The 20478-nt window shown below is 41.3% G+C and overlaps 1 protein-coding gene across 1 annotated transcript in view; it reads left to right on the forward strand.

The window, feature by feature from the left end:
• GLB1 (galactosidase beta 1) overlaps positions 1–19981 on the forward strand; it is a 76441-nt gene extending 56460 nt beyond the window's left edge. Inside the window, exons 14-16 of the mRNA XM_065398033.1 lie at positions 688–819; positions 9219–9458; positions 17020–19981. Coding sequence (XP_065254105.1) covers positions 688–819; positions 9219–9458; positions 17020–17280 — 633 coding nt within the window. The 3' untranslated portion in view covers positions 17281–19981. The remainder of the gene's footprint in view (positions 1–687; positions 820–9218; positions 9459–17019) is intronic.
• The last annotated feature ends 497 nt before the right edge of the window (positions 19982–20478 follow it).

Below are 20478 nucleotides of genomic sequence, written 5' to 3' on the forward strand. Positions count from 1 at the left end.
AAAAAAATTTTTTTTACAGGATGTAGATTCCTCCCCCGCTTTCCTCCTTGAACTGTGTACAGCACAGCTTTGTTCCTGCTCAATAAGGAGAAAAGTCAATTTATGGACTGTCAAAGCCTAGCTTTCATTCTTTATTCCAACATATTGCATTAATATTTCTTTAACGAACCCTGTTTTCTATATAATACATCAAGGATGTATTGTATAGTAAACAGTAGTCTCTATTGGCAACAGTAGTCTCTATTCAGAATCTTAAAGTGTTTTTACAAAAAAAAAAAAGCATCAGAGCTTAATCTGAGAATGAGTCATATTTTCACCTATAAAGTGTGCAAACTGTTTTCAGTCATCTGAACAGACCTTCACAACTCGTTGAGTTTTTTAGGAATGAAAAGCCTTGCAGAGCTTTGAAATTTCAAAACCAATAGAATTAGTGAACGAAGTGTACCACACTTTTGAGGAAACTGATAATTTTCCATTATTTGAATAACTGAAACACTACTTAGCTGAATATCTTACTGACCAATTTAAATGATAGTTGTGGGGGTTGAGTTGAGCAGGGCAGCAGGGGGATATTTTCCTCTGTACAAGCCGGTAAGCCTCAAAAATGAGTAATCCAGTGTAATAGCCTGTGTTTTGTCCTCTGTTTGAGCCTTATGTTATTTTCTCCTTTTGGTGTTATGCTTACAGGTTCCTCAGGGAGTCCTTGAAAGAGGCAAATCATACACGATAAATATAACCGGGAAGGCTGGATCAAATCTGGATGTGTTGGTAGAAAACATGGGTCGAGTAAACTATGGTAGATACAACAATGACTTAAAGGTAAATTTGGTCACTAATGATTATACAATTAAACTTGTCAAAGCACACCAGAGATCAGCTTTTCTTCTATTGGTAGAAGAAAATCTTAATGCAATAGTAAGAGCAAAGGGTTCAGGAATATGCTGGTGCAACTCTACCTAACTCAGAATACAACTAATACTTTTCTTATGAGTCCTGTTCTCATTGAAGTCAAAGTGGCATTAAAAGCAGACACCCTTTAACTTTTGGTGGTTTTATATCACCCACAGGGCTCTCAAGAGGTGTTGAGTCTTCTGATGTATCATCTAAGGATGCATGAACCAGTTCAAATGAATTCAAAACAGCTGAAACGTCATTTAGAACTCAAGCTCACTGGAGTTTGCAAATTCAGATTTTATATATAAAATTAGTACTTTTGAATGTCCATACATGTCTTGGTTCAGTTGCAAGTGCTGCACTCTTGCAGCATTTTTCAGCATCCCTGGAAAAAGGATCCCTCATGCAAATGCTTTATCTTGCCAAATTTCCAGTCCAGGTTTGAGCAGATGAGATAAGGCTTGGTTATAAATCTCAGAACCTCTGGGTGCTTATCTAAAGCACACTTCTGAACTGTAATTCATCATTAGTAATGTCCCAACATTGTATTAACATGAACCGGGGGAAGTGCTATCATATGAATTTTTGGTGAGTATCAAGCTTGGTGTTGACTTCTGTTACAGATGGGGGAGAAGTAGTGACAGGACCACCTTTTTGTTATGTTTGTGCTGTATTGAATGGACTACCTTCTTTATGTTTGTATTGTGCTTAGCACAATAGGGCCCTGATCACTGATTGTCTCTGGTTACTACTGGAATACAAATAACAGTGGAGCAGTGGCCAGGAACCCACTTTGCCCGTCGAAGGGAATCTGTGGCTCAAACTGCAAGAATAACTATTGGAGATGCAAAAATGTGGGTAGCTTGGGTTTGGAGGTGCAGTGGTTCAGACTTTAATCCTTTTCTGGAGAGCTAGGTTCAAATGCAGATTACAGTGGGTTTCAAGAGTCTGAATTTGGTGCTCCCTAGTGGCATATTTACCCATACCAAAAAACTATAGTACAGTGTGACACAACTGGCCGTCACTACTTGGGAGAGACCAAGGTCTGAAATGGGACTGCTACAAGCCAAGATGGAAGTTCTTTAGAAGAGCTGCATTGTGTGGAGGCTTGCACGGCTGTTTGGCAGGATTACGGCGAATTGCAGTCAGATTAGTGATGCTTCGCTGGCATGAGCATGACTTTTGGAAGAAAACTAATTTCATCTCAAGTCTGCTTCAGGAGTTGACCATTTGGCCATTAAAATGGGGTTTCCGTAGCCCTACTTGTGGCATCAGGTAATCCTGACCATTTATATCAAGATCTTGTCTTTTCTGCAGCCCCTCCCCACAGGTAAGCTAGGCACCTCACAGTGCTGTTAAGATTTTGGCAAAGACTTACAGCCCAATTTAGATGTGAGGGCAAAAGCAAACTGCTAGAGAAAGGCTAGAGGAAGAGAAGGTGCCACAGCAATGAGATTACGTGGTTACTCAACAAAGGCATGTGTGCAGAAGGAGGAAGTAGATTTTTTAAATACATGAAAATAAATAAAAATAAAATGTCTTTCTTGACTTGCTTTGGTAGACCGCTCTCTATCCAAAGAACATCTGAGACTTGTCAATGTACCGCATCTAGCGGATGTTGCTCACTGTCTTCAGTTATATTAGGCAGTGGATATTTTATGGAATCCTGACTAAGAGTTTGATGTTGTCTTCCAGGATGGTGAGATGCAAATTATAATAACCTAGATAGACAGTGAAAGAATGATCTGATAATGGTGATAATGCAGAGCAAAAGGATTTAAACCAGATTTGGGTTTAACATAAGAACATCAGAATGGCCATACTGGGTAAGACCAGTCATCACCTAGCCCAGTATCCTGTCTTCCAACAGTGGCCGGTGCCAGATGCTTTAGAGGGGATGAACAGAACAGGGCAATTATCGAGTGGTCCAGTCCCAATATCTGGCAGTCAGAGGTTTAGGGTCGGTCAGAGTATGAGGTTGCATCCCTGACTATTTTGGCTAATAGCTATTGACAGACCTATCTTCCAGGAACTTGCCTAATTCTTTTCTGAACCCAGTTATAGTTTTGACCTTCACAACATCCCCTGGCAATAAGTTGCATAGGCTGACTGTGTTTTGTGAAGAAGTACTTCCTTATGTTTATTTTAAACCTGACGCTTGTTAATTTAATTGGGTGACCCCGGGTTCTTGTGTTATGGGAAGGAGTAAATGACACTTCCTTATTCACTCTATCCACACTAGTCATAATTTTATAGACCTCTAGCATATCCCTCCTTAGCCATCTCTTTTCTAAGCTGAACAGTCCCAGTTTTATTAATCTCTCCTTGTATGGAAGCTGTTCCATACCCCTTATAATTTCTGTTGCCTTTCTCTGTACTTTTCCCAATTCTAATGTACATTTTTTGAGATGTGATGATCAGAACTACATGCAGTATTCAAGGTGTGGGCATTACGATATTTTCTGTCTTGTCTTATCTATCTTGGTCCTTAACATTCTGTTAGTTTTTTTGACTGGCACTGCACATTGAGTGGATGTTTTCAGATAACTGTCCACAATAACTCCCAGATGTCTTTCTTGAGTGGTAACAGCTAATATAGACCCCATCATTTTATATGTGTAGTTGGGATTGTGTTTTCCAATGTGCATTCCTTTGCATTTATCCACATTGAATTTCATCTCCCATTTTGTTGCCCAGTCACCCAGTTTTGTGAGATCCCTTTGTAACTCTTCCCAGTCAGTTATGGACGTAACTATCTTGCGTCATTTTGTATCATCTGCTAATTTTGCCACTTCACTATTTACTCCTTTTCCAGATCATTATGAATATGTTGAACAACACTGGTCCCAGTACAGGTACTTGGGGGATCCTGCTATTTACCTTTCTCTACTGTGAAAACTGACCATTTATTCCTACCCCTTGTTTCCTTATTTTCAACCAGTTACTGAACCATGAGAGGACCTTCCCTTTTATCCCATGATTGCTTCCTTTGCTTAAGTGCCTTTGGTGAGGGACCTTGTGAAAGGCTCTCTGAAAATCCAAGTACACTTTATCAATAGGATCGTCCTTGTCCACAAGATTGTTGACATCCTTAGAGAATTCTAATAGATTGGTGAGGCATGATTTTCCTTTACAAAAGCTGTGTTGACTCTTCCCTGACATATCATCTTCATGGGACAGGGGGAGGGATAGCTCAGTGGTTTGAGCATTGGCCTGCTAAACCCAGGGTTGTGAGTTCAATCCTTGAAGGGGCCACTTAGGGATCTGGGGCAAAATCAGTACTTGGTCCTGCTAGTGAAGGCAGGCGGCTGGACTCAATGACCTTTCAGGGTCCCTTCCAGTTCTATGAGATAGGTATCTCTCCATATATTATTATCTATGTGTCTGATAAGTCTGTTCTTTACTATAGTTTCAACCAATTTGTCTGATACTGAAGTAAAATTTACTTGCCTGTAATTGCCAGGATCACCTCTGGAGCCTTTTTTAAAAATCAGCATTACTTTAGTTATCTGCCAGTCATATGGTACAGAGGCTGATTTAAGAGAGAGGTTACATAACACAATTAGTAGTTCTGCAGTTTCATATCTGAGTTCCTTCCAAACTCTTGGATGAATACAATCTTGTCCTGGTGACTTACTACTGTTTAATTTATCATTTTGTTCCAAAACTTTTTCTATTGACACCTCAATTTGGGACAGTTCCTCAGATTTGTCACCTAAAAAGAAGGGCTCAGTTGTAGGCATCTCCTTCACATCCTCTGCAGTGAAGACTGATGCAAAGAATTCATTTAGCTTCTCGTCAATGGCCTTATCCTCCTTGTGTGCTCCTTTAGCACCTCAATTGTCCAGTGGCCCCACTGATTGGGAGGTTTCCTGTTTCTGATGTACTTAAAAAAAAAAATGTTGTTAATTTTTGTGTCTTTTGCTAGTGCTCTTCAAATTCTTTTTTGGCCTGTGTAATTATGCTTTTACACTTGACTTGCCAGAGTTTATGCTCCTTTCTATTTTCTTCAGTAGGATTTGACTTCCAACTTTTAAAGGACATCTTTTTGTCTTTAACTGCTTCTTTTGCTCTGTTATTTAGCCAGGGTGGCATTTTTTTGTTCATCTTGCTGCTGTTGTTTTTTTAATTTGGGGTATACATATAGCTATGATGGTGTTTTTAAAAAGTTTCCATGCAGCTTGCAGGCATTTCACTTTTGTGACTGTTCCTTTTAATTTCCACTTACCTAGCTTCCTCATTTTTGTGTAGTTCCCCTTTCTGAAGTTAAAAGCTACTGTGGTGAGTTTCTGTGGTATTTTGCTCCCTACAAGGACGTTAAATTTAATTACATTATGGTCGCTATTACTGAGCTGTTCAGCTATATTCACCTCTTGGACCAGATCCTGTGCTCCATTTAGGACTAAATCAAGGACTTTCTCTCCCCTTGTGGGTTCCAGGACTAGCTGCTCCAAGAAGCAATCATTTATGGTGTCTAGAAATTTTATTTCTGCATCCTGTGCTGAGGTGACATGTTACCCAGTCAATATGGGGATAGCTGAAATCCCCCAATACTACTGTGATTTCTATTTCTGTAGCCTCTCTAATCTGTCTGAGTATTTCACAATCACTGTCACCATCCTGGCCAGATAGTCGATAGTATATTTATACTGCTTTACTCCTATTATTCAAGGATGGACTAGCTATCACAGAGATTCTATGGTACTGTTTGATTCATTTAAGATTTTTACAGTATTTGACTCTGTGATTTCTTTCGCTTATAGTGCCACTCCCCCACCAGCATGACCTACTCTATCATTCCTATATAATTTGTGCCTGGTATTACCATGTCCCATTGATTATCATCGTTCCACCATATTTCTGTGATGCCTATTATGTCAATATCCTCATTTAATACCAGGCTCTCAAGTTCACACGTCTTAATATTTAGACTTTTAGTATTTGTATAAAAGCACGTATAAAATGTATCCGCATTTAGTTGTTTGCCTTCCTATGGTGTAATTGAATGGAACTCCTTTTTGTTTGACTGTTTCTCTTCATCTTCTACTTGTTCTTTATCAACTTCTATCCTCTCCTCTTTACTAGGACATAGAGAATCCCTGTTAATAGATCCTCCCCTAAAGGATGTGTCTGTCCGAACTGTTGGCTTTCCCCCACCTCTTAGTTTAAAAACTCCTCTGTGACCTTTAAATTTTACATGCCAGCAATCTGGTTCCATTTTGATTTAGGTGGAGCCCATCCTTCCTGTACAAGCTCTTCCTTTCCCAAAAGGTTTCCCAGTTCCTAATAAACCTTAATCCCTGCTCTGAACACTATCATCTCATTCACGTATTGAGATCATGCATTTCTGCCTGTCTGACTGGGCCTGCATGTCGAACTAGAAGCGTTTCAGAGACTGCTACCATGCGGGTCCTGGACTTCAATCTCTTACCTAACACCTAAATTTGCCTTCCAGGACCTCTTTCCTAGCTTTCCGGATGTCATTGCTACCTACATGTACTACAACCACCAGCTGTTCCCCAGCACTGCACATAAGTCTGTCTAGATGTCTTGAGTTCTTTAACCTTTGCATCCAGCAACCAATTCTCCCAGTCATCACATACCCAACTATCTATATTTCTAATAATTGAATCCCCCTTTACTATTACCTGTCTGTTCCTAGGAACAGGAGTCCCCTCCTCCAAAGGGTTATCCTCAGTACGAGAGGATAACATGACATCATATGGAAGGAGTGTCCTAACTATAGGATCATTTCCCTCCATTCCAGCTTGGTATTGTTCTTCCTCAAGACTTTCGTCGTCCTCAACAGCACAGAGAATGTCAGGCTGTGGGTGGGACCACTCCACTGTGTCCTGGAAAGTCTTGTGTATGGACCTCTTTTTGTCTCCTTTAGCTCCTCCAGTTCAGCCACTCTGGTTTCAAGAGCCCTCTAAAGGAGTCTAGTTACTTAAGGTGCTTACGGTTCTGAGATACGTTTTGGAAGTTTGTGTGGTTTAAGGGTGTAGTGCTGGAGTCTGTTAGCTAGTCCAATCTAACTAACCTTGGTAAAACTCTAATTAGGAGAAAGGAAGCAGTACTTCAGTGCCTGGCAAGTTTCCTAGGCTCCAGGCTTTCACCAGCTTAGCACATGCCGAAGTACAATTTTACTTGTCCTGTCTTGCGTTTTAGAAGTTGCTAGTTAGATTGAGCTAACAATACACCTTTAAATCCTAGCCTGGGCAAAATGTGTGCACATGTGTATCTGTGGTGCTTGTGGAAGCTGGTGGACTAAGAGTCCTGCAGACTGAAGTCCTTTCTTTATCTACTGAACAGGTGTTGCATGGGCAACAGTAGAGCCAGTTCCGTCTGTGCTACCCTGCCAGTTTGCGTCACCCTTTATCTGATGGGTGTGAGAGTCGCTTAGCCCACGACTGCCAAGAAGGGTAACAAGTGTGCTGGTAGTCTGGGGGATGGGTACCCCTTTTTACTGGGAACTAGATTATAAGATAACAAAATGGAGTTTAGAAGATGAATTATGGAGGAGCCAGTTGTGCTTCCATAGGTGATGGTTGAGTTGAGCTTTTCACAAAAATCCGGGATTCAGCATTTAAATATTAGGAATGAAATCAGGTTCAGTAGACATGTATGGTATGAAAAGAAACCCGTGTGTGCACCAGAGGCTGCAGAAAAGTGAGATCCTTGCATAGGGAAGAGATTAGGATTTTCCAGATACCTATGGAAAATGTGTAATACTGTTTCTTGCAGAGGGGACTCTCTCTGCTGTGGTAAGCAAGGGTTTAGGGGCAATTATACAATATCAGTTGGGGAAACTAAGAGAAATTAACTGTCTAGTCTTTTTTAAAATACCTTTGTCCTCAAAGCTAAACTTGAGGGAGTTGTGCCACAAACCTTGCAAAAAGGCCTACATTTTTAAAGCAAATAAGGTAGCTTTTGTGTTTCCTTTTTTGGTTAAGGTTTAACAATGTGAAATGGAATTAAGTATCTAGATTTTGGGGAAGTAGCTCAAAATATCTGTTGTTTTGCATTTGCTGATATATGTCTTGTTGCTGAAGGAAACAAAGGAAGGAAGCAGATCTAGTGTGGTTGTATGTGCTTCCTACATCTTTTGCTGTACGTTACCTGGAAAACTCGCTTCTCTATTTTAATGCATATTAGAAAGGCGCTGATAAAAACAAAAGACAAAATGTTCATTAGGAGCTGCGGGATCTTAGCACCATTTGAAAGTCAGACTACTCCTTATCTAAGTGCCTAAACATGGATATAGGCAAGCAAGTTCAGAAAACCTGGCCAAAGATATACCGTATGACTTGAATTCAGACTGTTTATTAGAGTAAGGGCTTGTCTACGTAGGAAAGCTTTACCAGTATAATCCCCTGTGTGGACACTCTCTTATTCTGGTGTAAGAGAGGCTTTTTTTTCAGTTGAGCTTATGTTGCTTGGGAAGGGGTTTAAACTATGCTGAGACGATTCTTATGCTGGAATAAGTGTGTCTTCGTTAGGAGTTATACTTGTCTCACTATATCAATTTAAATTCAACCCTGCGGCTTTGTCTGCATGGGAAGGTTTTATTGGTGTGACCTAAGTGTCAAATACTGTAATAGAAACTGTTGTAACAACTTTTGTGGGTAGGGGAGGATTTGATTTCTGTAAGCAAACGTCTGAATCTACCTCTGATGTATGAAATGTGTCCTCACTTAGGTCCCACTTCAGCATGATACTTAACATTCTTCACATTAAGCACATTAGTCTCATTGAAGTAACATGGACTACTATGCTTAAAGTTAAGCACATACATAAGTACTTTGCTGGCTCAGGGTGAGCCTTGAAGCCCTGACTTTGTGATACTGTGTACGAGCTACAGTAGTTCTGTAGGAAGCAAATAACGCTGTCTCTACTACTATGTAGAGTGACTCAGTGTTGCCAGCTCTTGTGATTTCCTTAATGCGCCCATTCCTGGAATCCCGTGATTGTGAAAATTGCAGCTTGATTTTAACACTAAGTTTTCTAGCCTCCGTGGTTGCAGAGAAAAGCTTGAAAATGTGACCCAAGTGTATCCTAAAGGCTCAAAACCCAGAAAGCAAATAAAAATGAGGGGTTTCTTCAAGGTTTTTTTTGTTTGGTTTTTGCTTTTTTTAAACTAATCCTTAATTTTGGGGGACTTGACACATGAGTTTTGAACACTTGGGGTTGGCAATACTGGTGACTACTGTAGTTCAGCCAAGTTTTTATTTCTCTTCCCTGTTTTGTACTCAGGACAGTTGGAGATAAATAACTGTAATGAGATGAGATTATTGATTTTGTTAACATCTTTAATTTCTTTGCAGGGTCTAGTGTCAAATTTATCTCTTGGCCAAGTTACACTCATTGACTGGGAGATCTACCCCCTAGACATAGACAGTGTGGTGGGCCATGGCCTAAATAGCAGAGGTGATGAATCAAAAACATCTGGTGGTAATCCCTCAAGATATGCAGCTCCTGCTTTTTACACTGGCAGATTTTCTATTCCCAGTGGAATCCCCGATTTACCCCAAGACACCTATATCAAGTTTCCTGGCTGGACAAAGGTAGGTTTCTTTTTCTAAGATGTTTACCAAAAAACCTGAATCTGATTCTGAAGTCACCTTAAAATTGTTGTTAAAGGTCAAGAACAGCCCGCTAGTAGGGGCAGAGGACTAGGTAACAACAGTGAGGTAGTTTTGAAGGGTCACTCACATATATCAAATGGTATTCAGAGATGTTGAGATCTTGTAAGTGACTAGTCTGTGGATCATATAATTTACCTAAATCTTGAATAAATCTGGGGATAGTAAACTAAGCTGAGGGAAGCTCATATTAAGTAGTCATTCAGTGACGTTGGCTAGGCAAATGATGTGCCACGTAAGTATGCAGCTATTATAGATATAGTGAGTAGGAGACACAGATGTGTGTGGTCAGGCCTATTTAGAATATGTCATTCAGTTTTGGTCTTTTTTTCTTGGGGGGATGGAGAGAGAGCTGCCCTCTGGAGAAGGGAAGTGAATACAGGCTTTTAAAAGGCTGCTTGTTCTGGAGAAAGTGAGGTACTAGAAGTTGGCCTCTTGAGCCAGAGTGGAGTCAGGCTGGCTGAGCAGAAGTAATAAAGGACATAATTGCTGAAGTGGTGCTAGAAAAACTCTTCATGCCGAGGAGTGGAGAAAATTATCCAGTGTCTTTGTATGGAGATTTTAGCTTTTTTAAAAAAATTAAAAATTGCTCATTAACAAAGCACACAATTCTGACAGTCAGAAGATGAGACTTGCTAGCTCAGAGGAAGGGTCCCAGCAGGAACAGTCATGACCTAACTTGTAACAAGGTTGCCTAAATGATTCTAAAACCTGTAGCCCCACCTTCACTACCCACAAAAAATCCCGTTGGAATGCAAAAATGCCTAATCGTGTCTCACAACTGGACATTGGCCTGGCTTCCAGTTCTGAGCCACATTGCTCCCCCTTACATCAGGTTGCCGATTGCAGCTAGCAAGCTGCTTGATAAGATACATGCCGATCCAAGCTTTCCCTTGTTCAGCGACCTCTGTAGCCCACCAGCTACACATCTTTCATCACAGCACCCACTGTGGTCAAGGCTGCCACGCCAGGATGTGACAGCGGAGTCCCTGTGGTGGGAAGACTGGTGCTTAACACCAACCACCAATCAGTTTCTCATCACAGACCCTACTGCTCGCCTGCCCAACTTCAACCTGCCACGTCGTCAGGCCCTTCTTAACTGATTCCAGACTGGGCAAGGCCTCTGTGCAACCAACCAGCTCCATTGGGGTCTTTGAGACAGTCCAAGCTGCGGTGCAGGTTGAACAATGATACCCATTGTCGAGGAGTGCCTGCTAACCAAATTCAGTGGTGGGCTCCGAGAGCTGCACTTGGCCACTAAGAACGCGAATGCTTGGCTAGGCGAATACACAAATGCTAAATAAATAAATTGGCATGGTTAAACCTGAGTGGGTGGGATTTCCAACAGCTCTCACTGTTGGCTTCTCTCTGCTTCTATTGAAGCCAGTAGTAGAATTTACATTGACTTCAGGGGGTGCAAGAGGCCAATGCTAAGTGCTTATGGAAATTGCACCCATAGCGTAGCTGGGCCCTTTTTGTTTTGATTACAAGCCCCAATTTCTATAGCGATTTAGAACTCCATTTTAAATCCCCATCTAGCTGAAACGGCATATGAGCTGGTGGCATGCAGCAGTTATCGATCTGCTCAAGGAAATCACTTGGATTGGTTTAGCATCCTCTTCGCCCTCCCTCCCTAGTTCAATTTTATGTCCCCCTCCCTGACCAGGCTCCTCACTTTAAAAAATGGACTCTTCAGATAGTCTGGCTTTGTGTGTACCTGGGAACAGCAGTTCAGTGATCCCAGGACACATGAATGGCCCAGTGTGCCAGTTCCAAGGCTTGGCCCTTCCTGGCCTGCACAGTTGGTTTGGGTTGTTTTGTACCGATTTGTTGGATATGATATTTAGACTATCGAAGTAGCTATATCAGACCCAACTCCCTAATATGGATGCAGCTGTAGCTGTATAAAGATGCCTTATACCAATACAGCTGATTCCCCTTCCCTTATGGGAATAAGCTATACTGGTATAATCACCTTTATACCACTATAACTGCATCCACGCTAGAGGGGTTGTACCACCTTAGACGTCTGCCCAGGCCTAATTTTCAAGCCTGACCCAGACTTGAACCCGACCCAAGCACAGCCAAGCCAAACCTGATCCAAAAGGGTTAAGTCTTTTCAGCCCCGACCCAAACCCAACAGTTACTCCATCCCGCTCCGAACCTGTGCCAGTGCTGTCGTGTGGGCTTGGCGTCATCCTGGGCCTGCAATCTGTCGCCAGCCACCTCCTGCCCTTAGGGTTGACGCAGCAGCAGCTGCGTGGCCTGCTCCTGCCGGCCGCCACCTGACTGTGTGGCGTGTGCTACGGAGTAAGTGTGATGAGGAGTTGCAGCGCCTCTTCCCTGGCAGCACACAGAACAGTTAGGTGGCAGTGGTTGGCAGGAGCAGAGCATGCAGCCGCCACCGTGCCAACCCCGCAGGCAGGAGGAAGTGATCAGAGCTGACCTGAGCCTGAGAGTGTGGGCTGGTTTCCAGCCCAACCCGAACCCCACACTTGTAGTCGGGTCCTGTTGGGTTGCGAAGCTCTGTACCACTTTACCTATATTGGTATAGTTAAAGCAGTACAAGTTTTGTGTGTAGACAAGACCAGAATTTCTCCCTAGCTGAGGGGAATGAGCCCTGGGGGTGGCAGTCAAGTAACCATCCAAAGTTCATAAGGAGTGCCAATAGCCCACTTTGAGAGTGGAGGTGGGGAGAAAGCAAGTGCAGGGTGAAGGTTCCCCCTAGTTCCCAGGCAGAGGGCCTGGGGAGCGAGACTGCTGGGAGCAGAAGCCTGCTGGGAGAAGATTCAGTTGAGAGACCTGGGAAACGGGTTTATATACAGGGGAAGCTGAAGGAAGGCTTATGGAGGACTATGGCCTGGGGAAAACTGAAGGACAAGGCTAGAGCTTGAGTGACTAAGGGCAAATAGCCCAATTATAAGATGGAACCTGTAGGAGACTGTGGGCATTGGCCCCCTTCTATGCTGCTACTGTGGGATGTGGGAAGATTAATTAGAGGCAGCAAGCTGAGCCTGGTGGAAGGGCTGAAGATTGCCTAAGACCCTCGGAGGGAACTGCTGTGACCTGGAAGAGTGTAGGGCAGAAGACTGTGTGTTGCCACTAGACTTTATTTTTGATGCTCCGGAAGTGGTGAACTCTGACTTAGCCAGAGAGCTAAGTCACCTCAGTGCTGCAATGCAGTAAAGACTCCTGCATGCGAGCACTGCAGCAACCTACAAGCCTGTGGGTGACTCAGAGGGGAAACTGGAGCAGTGGAGATGCCTAATGCTGAACTGGATAAGCCCCAGCTATCTTGGGATTCAGCCATAGCAACCTGTGTAGCTGCACCAGCCCAAGCCCCAACTGTAGTCAAGAAAAGCAGTGATTTGCATGGATTGAGGGTTACACAGGCAATGATGCAAGTCATGGCTTTCCTTAGCAACACTTGGGGTTTGCAGGGATGCAGGTACACCAGTTGCTGATTGCTGATTTGGTGCTAATCTCGCACCTAGAGAAGGACATGTAGGGTGATATTTGTTTTCAAAGAAGGAAGCAGAATGACCACAATGATGTGTCTTTATAAAAGAAAATGTGGATCTTGATTTTTCACTCTTCAAAGTTCAGGCCATTCACGGGTTCCAGATCTTTTGTTTATCCCACAAATTGAAACACAGGCCAATTGCTAAATTCTGATTTGGATTCCAAAACCTACTAACTCTCAAATTTTGGATGAACTTAGATCCAGGGTTTTTGTTTGGCACTTTTAAATGGTTCTGTTCCAACACCTAATGCTTCTTAGGTAGGTTCCACAACCTTTCTGTATTTGCCATGAATGACATTAATGTGATTTGAGAGATTCCTGAAAATTCAGTGGAATTAGTATCATGGCCAAAGATTCCACATACCCGCCCTATACAATGTCATGGTACACTATATATGCATAACCGTGAATGTGTTCATGAAGGACTGTAAGGGTTTTTCTGACATTTTTATCAAGTCCACAGGAGCCTTCAAAATAATACAGTATTGGTAGAAGTTGAAAATAGTTTTCTGCTATGAAATTGTTGCATACTTCATAGCCATTATTGGGCAATCTTAGTTTGAATGAGTAACGTTTTAAAACTTCATTGAAAACAAGTAGCAATCGTTCATCATGAGGTGAGATTTTAAAATTGCTATGAAAATAAGACTAAATAAAAGTACCTCCCTCCAAATGAGTGATAGTTGCAACTCTGCGCTATAGCAACGTACTGTGCATGGTCGGTCATCATTACACTGGCAGGCTTTTTCTTTCATACAGTACTCTTGAACATTTGTTGTTGTTTTTTAAATGTGTAAGACTAACATTAAGAAATGGATTGCAGTAACTATATTAGTGGCCAAAAGAGTTGTTTTGAGAAAATGGCGCTCTGCAATTCCTCAGTCGTACACAGATTGGCTTAGTGAGTTCTCTATTACTGCATTAATGGAAAAAATTACTCTGTCTAATAGAAATGCTTGGAAAAAAATATGAGGATATCTGGTTACTCATGAAACTATTGCATATTTTTTGCAGTTTAGTATATATTAGTCCGCAATACTCATAGGTTATGTTCTCACTTATTTATCTATTTAGTCACTTTAATAATTGATGCCCTGCATGATCTCTACAGGTTGTTTTTTGTTTTTTCCCCCCAGATTTTAGAAATCATGAATGTTGTATTTGTTCTTTATATGCTATTTCTATCTTGTGCTTGTATTTATATATGTTTTGTTTCATTGTTTTAATATTTTATATAAAAATAATAAAGATAAAGTTTTTAAAAAGTCTAAGACTGTCAATCTAGCACCTGTCAGTGGTACTGAATTTACTCCTAAAAAATTGGACAGGCTGTAATTGACTGAGTGCAAAGTTAAGTTGTTGCTGTGTTGTAGCATATCAAGTGTGCTGTATCTTTTTTTTTAAAAAACCCACCGTGGTTTAGAGGCTCCTGTCTGTTGCAGAACTTAATGGTATGGCTTAAAAAAGGGGTTTCAGAGTTTAGATATTGAACTAGAAACTACTGCTGAGTTGTGAACAACTATCTTGTCATATAAAGGAAGTTTTCTGTTTCTAATTGCTGGTTCTTCTGTTTTTATTTTGTATAACATGTTATTTAGTCTATATGGATGTTATAAATTAGTAGATTTGGGGGCATATATGGACATAGGATTTCATAACCATGCTGCATACGTGATCTGTAAACTTAAGAACAGCTCCTTGCAAATTAACCTTTGAGCTCATATTTTCCAAGAAATTGTATGAAGTAAACTGTCAGACTTAAAGACCAGAAGGGACCATTATGATTTTTTTTTAATCTCATCTGACCTTCTGTATAGGTCTTAGAATTTCCCCCACTAAGTCCTGCACCAACCCACAAGTTCTCAATGAGCTAGAGCATATTTCACATTACCGTAATGAATTCATCTTGTGTGTGGAACAGTAACTTACAGCAATTCTAATGCCATTTTTCACCCTAAAAGATCACAGAAGCAAAGCACTGAGGCAAAATATTTTCTTTTCCCCTACGTACCGCAAAAACAAGCCACAGAACGAGATTAATTTGATTAAAAAAAATGTTTGGGGTTGAAGTTTAACAACACCTTGGCAAAACAGAGCAAGATAGGATCCTAGGCCACAGAGGCAAATGGAAAGTTGAACTCACCCTCATTTGGGAATTTACCGTCTCTTGGAGAAAAATTATGAATTTGACATAATTTATTTATAAAGATTTGAAATAAATTTACAGAAACACAACTGCAATATAACTATTTTCTTTTTAATACTCTACTAATCTATGTTTGAGAGACTTTGCTACATTTTCCTCACCTTTCATTTTTAATTGCAATTTCACGTCCCCCAAGTTTTTCGGAAGCCACAACGATGCTGTTAAAGTCCTACCTTCCCAGTGCCTTATAGAAACCCTTTTATTTCGTCATCATTCTGCCTTTGTGCCATGCATCTCATAGTTTTTTTCCCCTAGTCTTAACGGCTAAGGATATTTTATATGGGGAAAAATTGATGCTTTAATTCACCTGCTCCTGTTGAATTCTCGTCCATTGAAGTCCTAGTGTTCTGAGCCTGTAGCTGACTAACACAGAAAGTGCGTTCGTGAGAGTTTGGAGCTGTGTGGCATGTTAAACCTCAAAAACACGTGGAACTTTCCTTTTTGTTATGAACTCAAAACAGCCCAGTTCAGTCAAAACGTTCATGAACCGAGGTTCAGTTTTGAGTGAATGTGGGTCCGTTTACAATTCCACTGAAATGGTATGAAACGTCACCATTTTAAAGATGACTAAGATGATTTTTCTAAAAATAATGAGCTTGGGGGTGTTTTTTGCTGCTTTATGATGTGTTTAAAAGATGCAATTTTTTGAAAGGCTTTCTTAAGCTTGTTTTTTTTACGTTAGAAACATCAACAATGTCAAGTCATCCCTCTTTTTGCAAGAGTGCTTCTTGGATGTCTCAGATGCTTGTGTGAGATCTCACATTACCAGACGTGGTCTGGGTCTTTCAACTTTAACAAGAGTATTATTTTTTCTCCTAAGTCTTGGTGGTCACTAGAACCTGACTTTAACCAAACAACAACAAAACTCACTGAAAACAGAGTTTAACAGTCTAGCTAAACTGTCCCTTTTTCTTCACAGTTGCTCAGGTTTCTCTTTCGTGATGTTATTTATCAAGTTCTCCTGTTGCCATAGAGACTTTGAGGGTCGGAAACAGCTGAAACAAGCTGCGAATAAATTACTTTTTTTGCACAAAAACTCTCAGACCATTGTTCAGTGCACTTTTTCAACAAGTCACCTCCCCTCCCCTTTACCAGTTACCTTTAAGCAAATATAATTTTGTTTTCAGGTTTGTTTTAACCTGAAACTTAAAGCAAAATTCAGGGCTGGGAGAGGGGTGGACATGATGTCGCTCCCTCTTGAAATAAAACCAAAGGAAGGTTTGCCAGAAGCTCCTGACAACTAAAATATTGAGCTTCACAGAGCTCTACAGAGAATGGCTTCAGGTGAGACACAAACGCAACATCCAGAAATTCTGTTGCTCCCAAATGTCTCCAGTTAAACTTGCCAAGAGTCACTTTTTCAAGCTTCCCAAGTAGTATTGACTGGTCTGGGACACAGTAGTTCTCTGTCTCCTTGGTGTTTTATGGATACTACTAATTTATTTTCTTGGCGTGCAAGTCTTCATTTTTTAGTAAAGGTATATTTTCTTCCAACATCTCATTTTTAAATGTTGACACGGTTTTTAATTAATCAAGGAACTATGATTGTTTTGCCTGTTTTTAAAGTATGTTTTGATCAGGATTTAAATCCCAGCATATTTTAGCCTGATCAATATATAGTGTGAAAATATAGTGTTTCATTGTATGAAACATGAAGGCTCAATTCCTGTCCTCAGGATGGTAGAGGTTAAGTAAGCTATTAATTTAATAATTTTTATTTGACTTAAAACCTTTTTTTTTTTGTCTTTTGGCAGGGACAAATTTGGATCAATGGCTTTAACCTCGGTCGTTACTGGCCAGTTCGTGGTCCTCAAGTGACCCTATTTGTTCCAAGCAACATCCTCGTTTCGTCGTCACCGAACAATATCACAGTGTTGGAGCTGGAGCAGTCTCCTTGTGGCATTCAGAAATGTGCCATAGAATTTGTAGACAAACCTGATATCAATGCAACACTGCAGTATGAAAACAACACCCGGAAGCTGTTCACTAAAGAGTTATGGCTGGACCCTCTATGATTATTTAGGAATGTGTCCCCTTACCTTCTCCTGTTTTTCTACCCCACACCCTCAAATCCTACATTCTTCGCAGGGAAAATCAGTGTTAAAAATCGATTAGTATGTTTAACTGTGGAAATTTTTTCAAAGCACTGAAAAAATAGCTGTTTACTAACAAGAGATACTAAATACAGGGTCTCCTTTAAAAGTGAAGATTCTAGCCTTAGAGTAAGTTGTTGTGCATGAGACTTGACTTAGATGGAAGATAATATTTAACATCAAAGTCTTAGTAAACAGATAGCTTTGGGAACTGTGAGTGCATGAAAAGGAACCTCTTAAACTAGTCGTTTTACCATCTCTTGTGAACTTAGAGAAATTTACCTTGCTAAGAACTGAGTGGCCCCACTACCACGCTTATAAACATTTAATCTCCACAAACAAGTATCCAAAGGGTTTGTGTGTGCCAAGTACCATTTTGATTTGACTTGTTTTCCTCCAGGCTTAAATACCTGGTTAGTGTGGCTACTGTTTCAGTCTGCAGTAGCTTATTGCCAGCATGGTCAGTCCTCTTCCCCCGCCTTCTCCCCCCCTTTAGAAACCTTCCCAGTGACCTTCAGAATTCTCCCAGAATCTGCTGCTTCTTGGACCTGTGACAGGAATTATGGGGTAGGTACCTAGAGTGCATTGCAACTGAAATGGTGAAACAGCACTGATGTGGATGTTAGTGAGTAGCTTCTGGTCACAGGTCTGCCTCAGTTTCCCCTTGGGCTAACTCACTGACTCTCCTCCAGCTCCCAGCACTGGCATGATTTAGCCGTTTGGCTAAGTGACAAAGTCCACTCCTTTTGGAATTAACAAAACAAATCCACAAACAGGGTTTTTGAACCCGTTACAGTCTTGCCTGACTTTAGCATTCAAAAATCATGGTATTGGTGTAATCGTGAGACTTTAAGAAAAAACAACTTTTCCCCCCCATTTTGGCTTCTGGTATTTGAGTCTTTGAGGTACACTTGAGTCATGTTCTCAAGCTTTTCTCTGCAACCATGGGGGCTAGATATCTTTTAATGAAACCTGAGCCTCATGTAATAGTCTCCAGGAGCGGAGGTTCTTAGAAAAATACCCAATAACACAAGAGTTGTGATAAAATTACGAAAGTTGGGGCTCGCTGGGGCTCAGTAGTCCCCTCCCTGGACCTGGTAATCCCTTCCACAGGGATATCCACTTGCCCTCCTCCTGGAGGCACTGCGGAGTTGAAGAGGAATTTCCACGCCACCTCCAGTTGGTGCCATAGGAGAACCCAGTTGTTCTCTCTACTCTGGGTTCTAGTTAGGTGACCGTACAACAGGTAGAGAAAGTCCACTTACATGCCTTGCTTCATCTCCCTGGGCTTGTCTCTCTACGTCTTTCCTACTGTCCTTTCCTGGATTTGCTCTCACTGTCTCTCTCTTTCTAGGTCTCCTCCTTGGCCCACTAGGGTTGGTGACCCCCTCCCAGGTTCTCTCCCAAAGCCTGGTCTCTGTGGGTCTCAGCTGGTTTGTCAGTCAGCCTTTTGCAGTTTTTTCTAGCTTGGCTTCAGCCTCTAGACAGCCTTTTCCTGCTCCTGTCTCCACCCATGACTGTCCCCATACTGTCAACCCCAGATTGTTTCTTATGCAGTTCTAGTTGGTCACCTGACCCACTTCCTCCCCCCCCAGCCACATGACCTTCCCAATCCCTGAGGTAGTGATGCCTGCTTTTAAAGAGGCTACTTGACTCAGGTACAGTGGACATTAGGAGCGCGTTGGCAAATTATGACCTTTTTCTTGTGAGAAAAATTGACAAAAACAAAATTAACTTTTCTTTGTAAATCCCCAAACTGATTTTTTTTACATAAACCTGAAAATGTTGACAAAAGCGGGGGGGGAATCCACATAGTCAAAAAGGCATTTTCTTTCCAAAAAATGTTTAGACAGAACATTTTAAAGTGGTTTTAGTGGGCATGAAGCAAAACTGCAATGGTTCAGAACACAAGTAAGCATGGCTAGTATGAACTCAATAAACTGTTTATGCTTAAACCAGTGCAAGCTGGTCAATAAAAATAGGTTCAGTTTTCCAGGGCGCACACAGCCTCCGGGCCTGTTTCTGGTATCATTTATGCTGGTTTCATGTCCGTGTAACACTACTGACTTTAAGGGAGTTGCTTCTAACTTACAATAGTGCAAGTGAGATCAGATCAGGGCCTAAGTGTGTCCTTGCTGTCCAGATGGAACATCCATGGAGCTGTGATGTGACACATTGTCATGATGAAACCGACTACTGAATGCAAATTTAAAGAGAGAAATTTTTAAATAGGCCTTAAACGTGATCATGTTTTCTAAAATGGGCTGGAAGATTCCCATTTTCCGTCATCTAATGCCATAGAAGATGAAGATTTTGCGTCCAATAGTTTTCACTCTTACTTTGGGAACATATTACAAATCACTTGTTGGTATCTTCCATTCTGTTCTAGTTAATTACTAATCATGGTGTAAGTGCCTGATTTTTGTTTGCAACCATGCAGAATCTTTTCTTGTTGCTGTCAATGAAAGCTGGCTTTCTATAGCAGTCTCTGTCTCTTATTGCTCCTCTTTGGTTTTAATTCAGTCTTGCAAACTCTGTATGAAAGGAGGAGCCTTAAAGAACAAAGGATTGAGATAGTGACATTACAATGTTTTAATAAACTATCAACTTGTTTCCTTTGAATTTATCCAAAGTGAGTAAAGCCTCTTTCTTTAAAGAGGGAGTTTTCCCTCAACCATAGGCATGCTGAGAGCAAAGAGAAAGAAGATGAGGACGTGATGACTTGTGTAATCTCACAATTTATGAATTCTAGTTGATCTGATGAAATTGCTGTATCATTGAATCCCTCAGTGTATATGGAGTCAGCCATATGGTGTCGGACTGTGTCACATATCCCCTGGATCAGGGACAATGGAGAGTTGTTAAACCTTGATGAGATGGTCACATAGGTAAATCCAATTTTCTCCAACCTCACTGCGTGGGAACTAGGGTTTGGAACGGTGGAATTTTCCCACAAGCAGAACAAAATATGTAGTGTGGGAAGAACTAGGTTTAGTATATCTAAATATAAGGTCAGTGCTCTTGGGCTCCAGCTGCAGGGCTAAATATAGCAGTGTAGCCATTCAGGCTTGGGCTAGAGCCTGGGCTCTAAAACCTGATGAGGGGAGTCAGTTGACCCAG

This window comes from Emys orbicularis, chromosome 2, assembly GCF_028017835.1.
Source record: "Emys orbicularis isolate rEmyOrb1 chromosome 2, rEmyOrb1.hap1, whole genome shotgun sequence".
Lineage (NCBI taxonomy): Eukaryota > Metazoa > Chordata > Testudines > Emydidae > Emys > Emys orbicularis.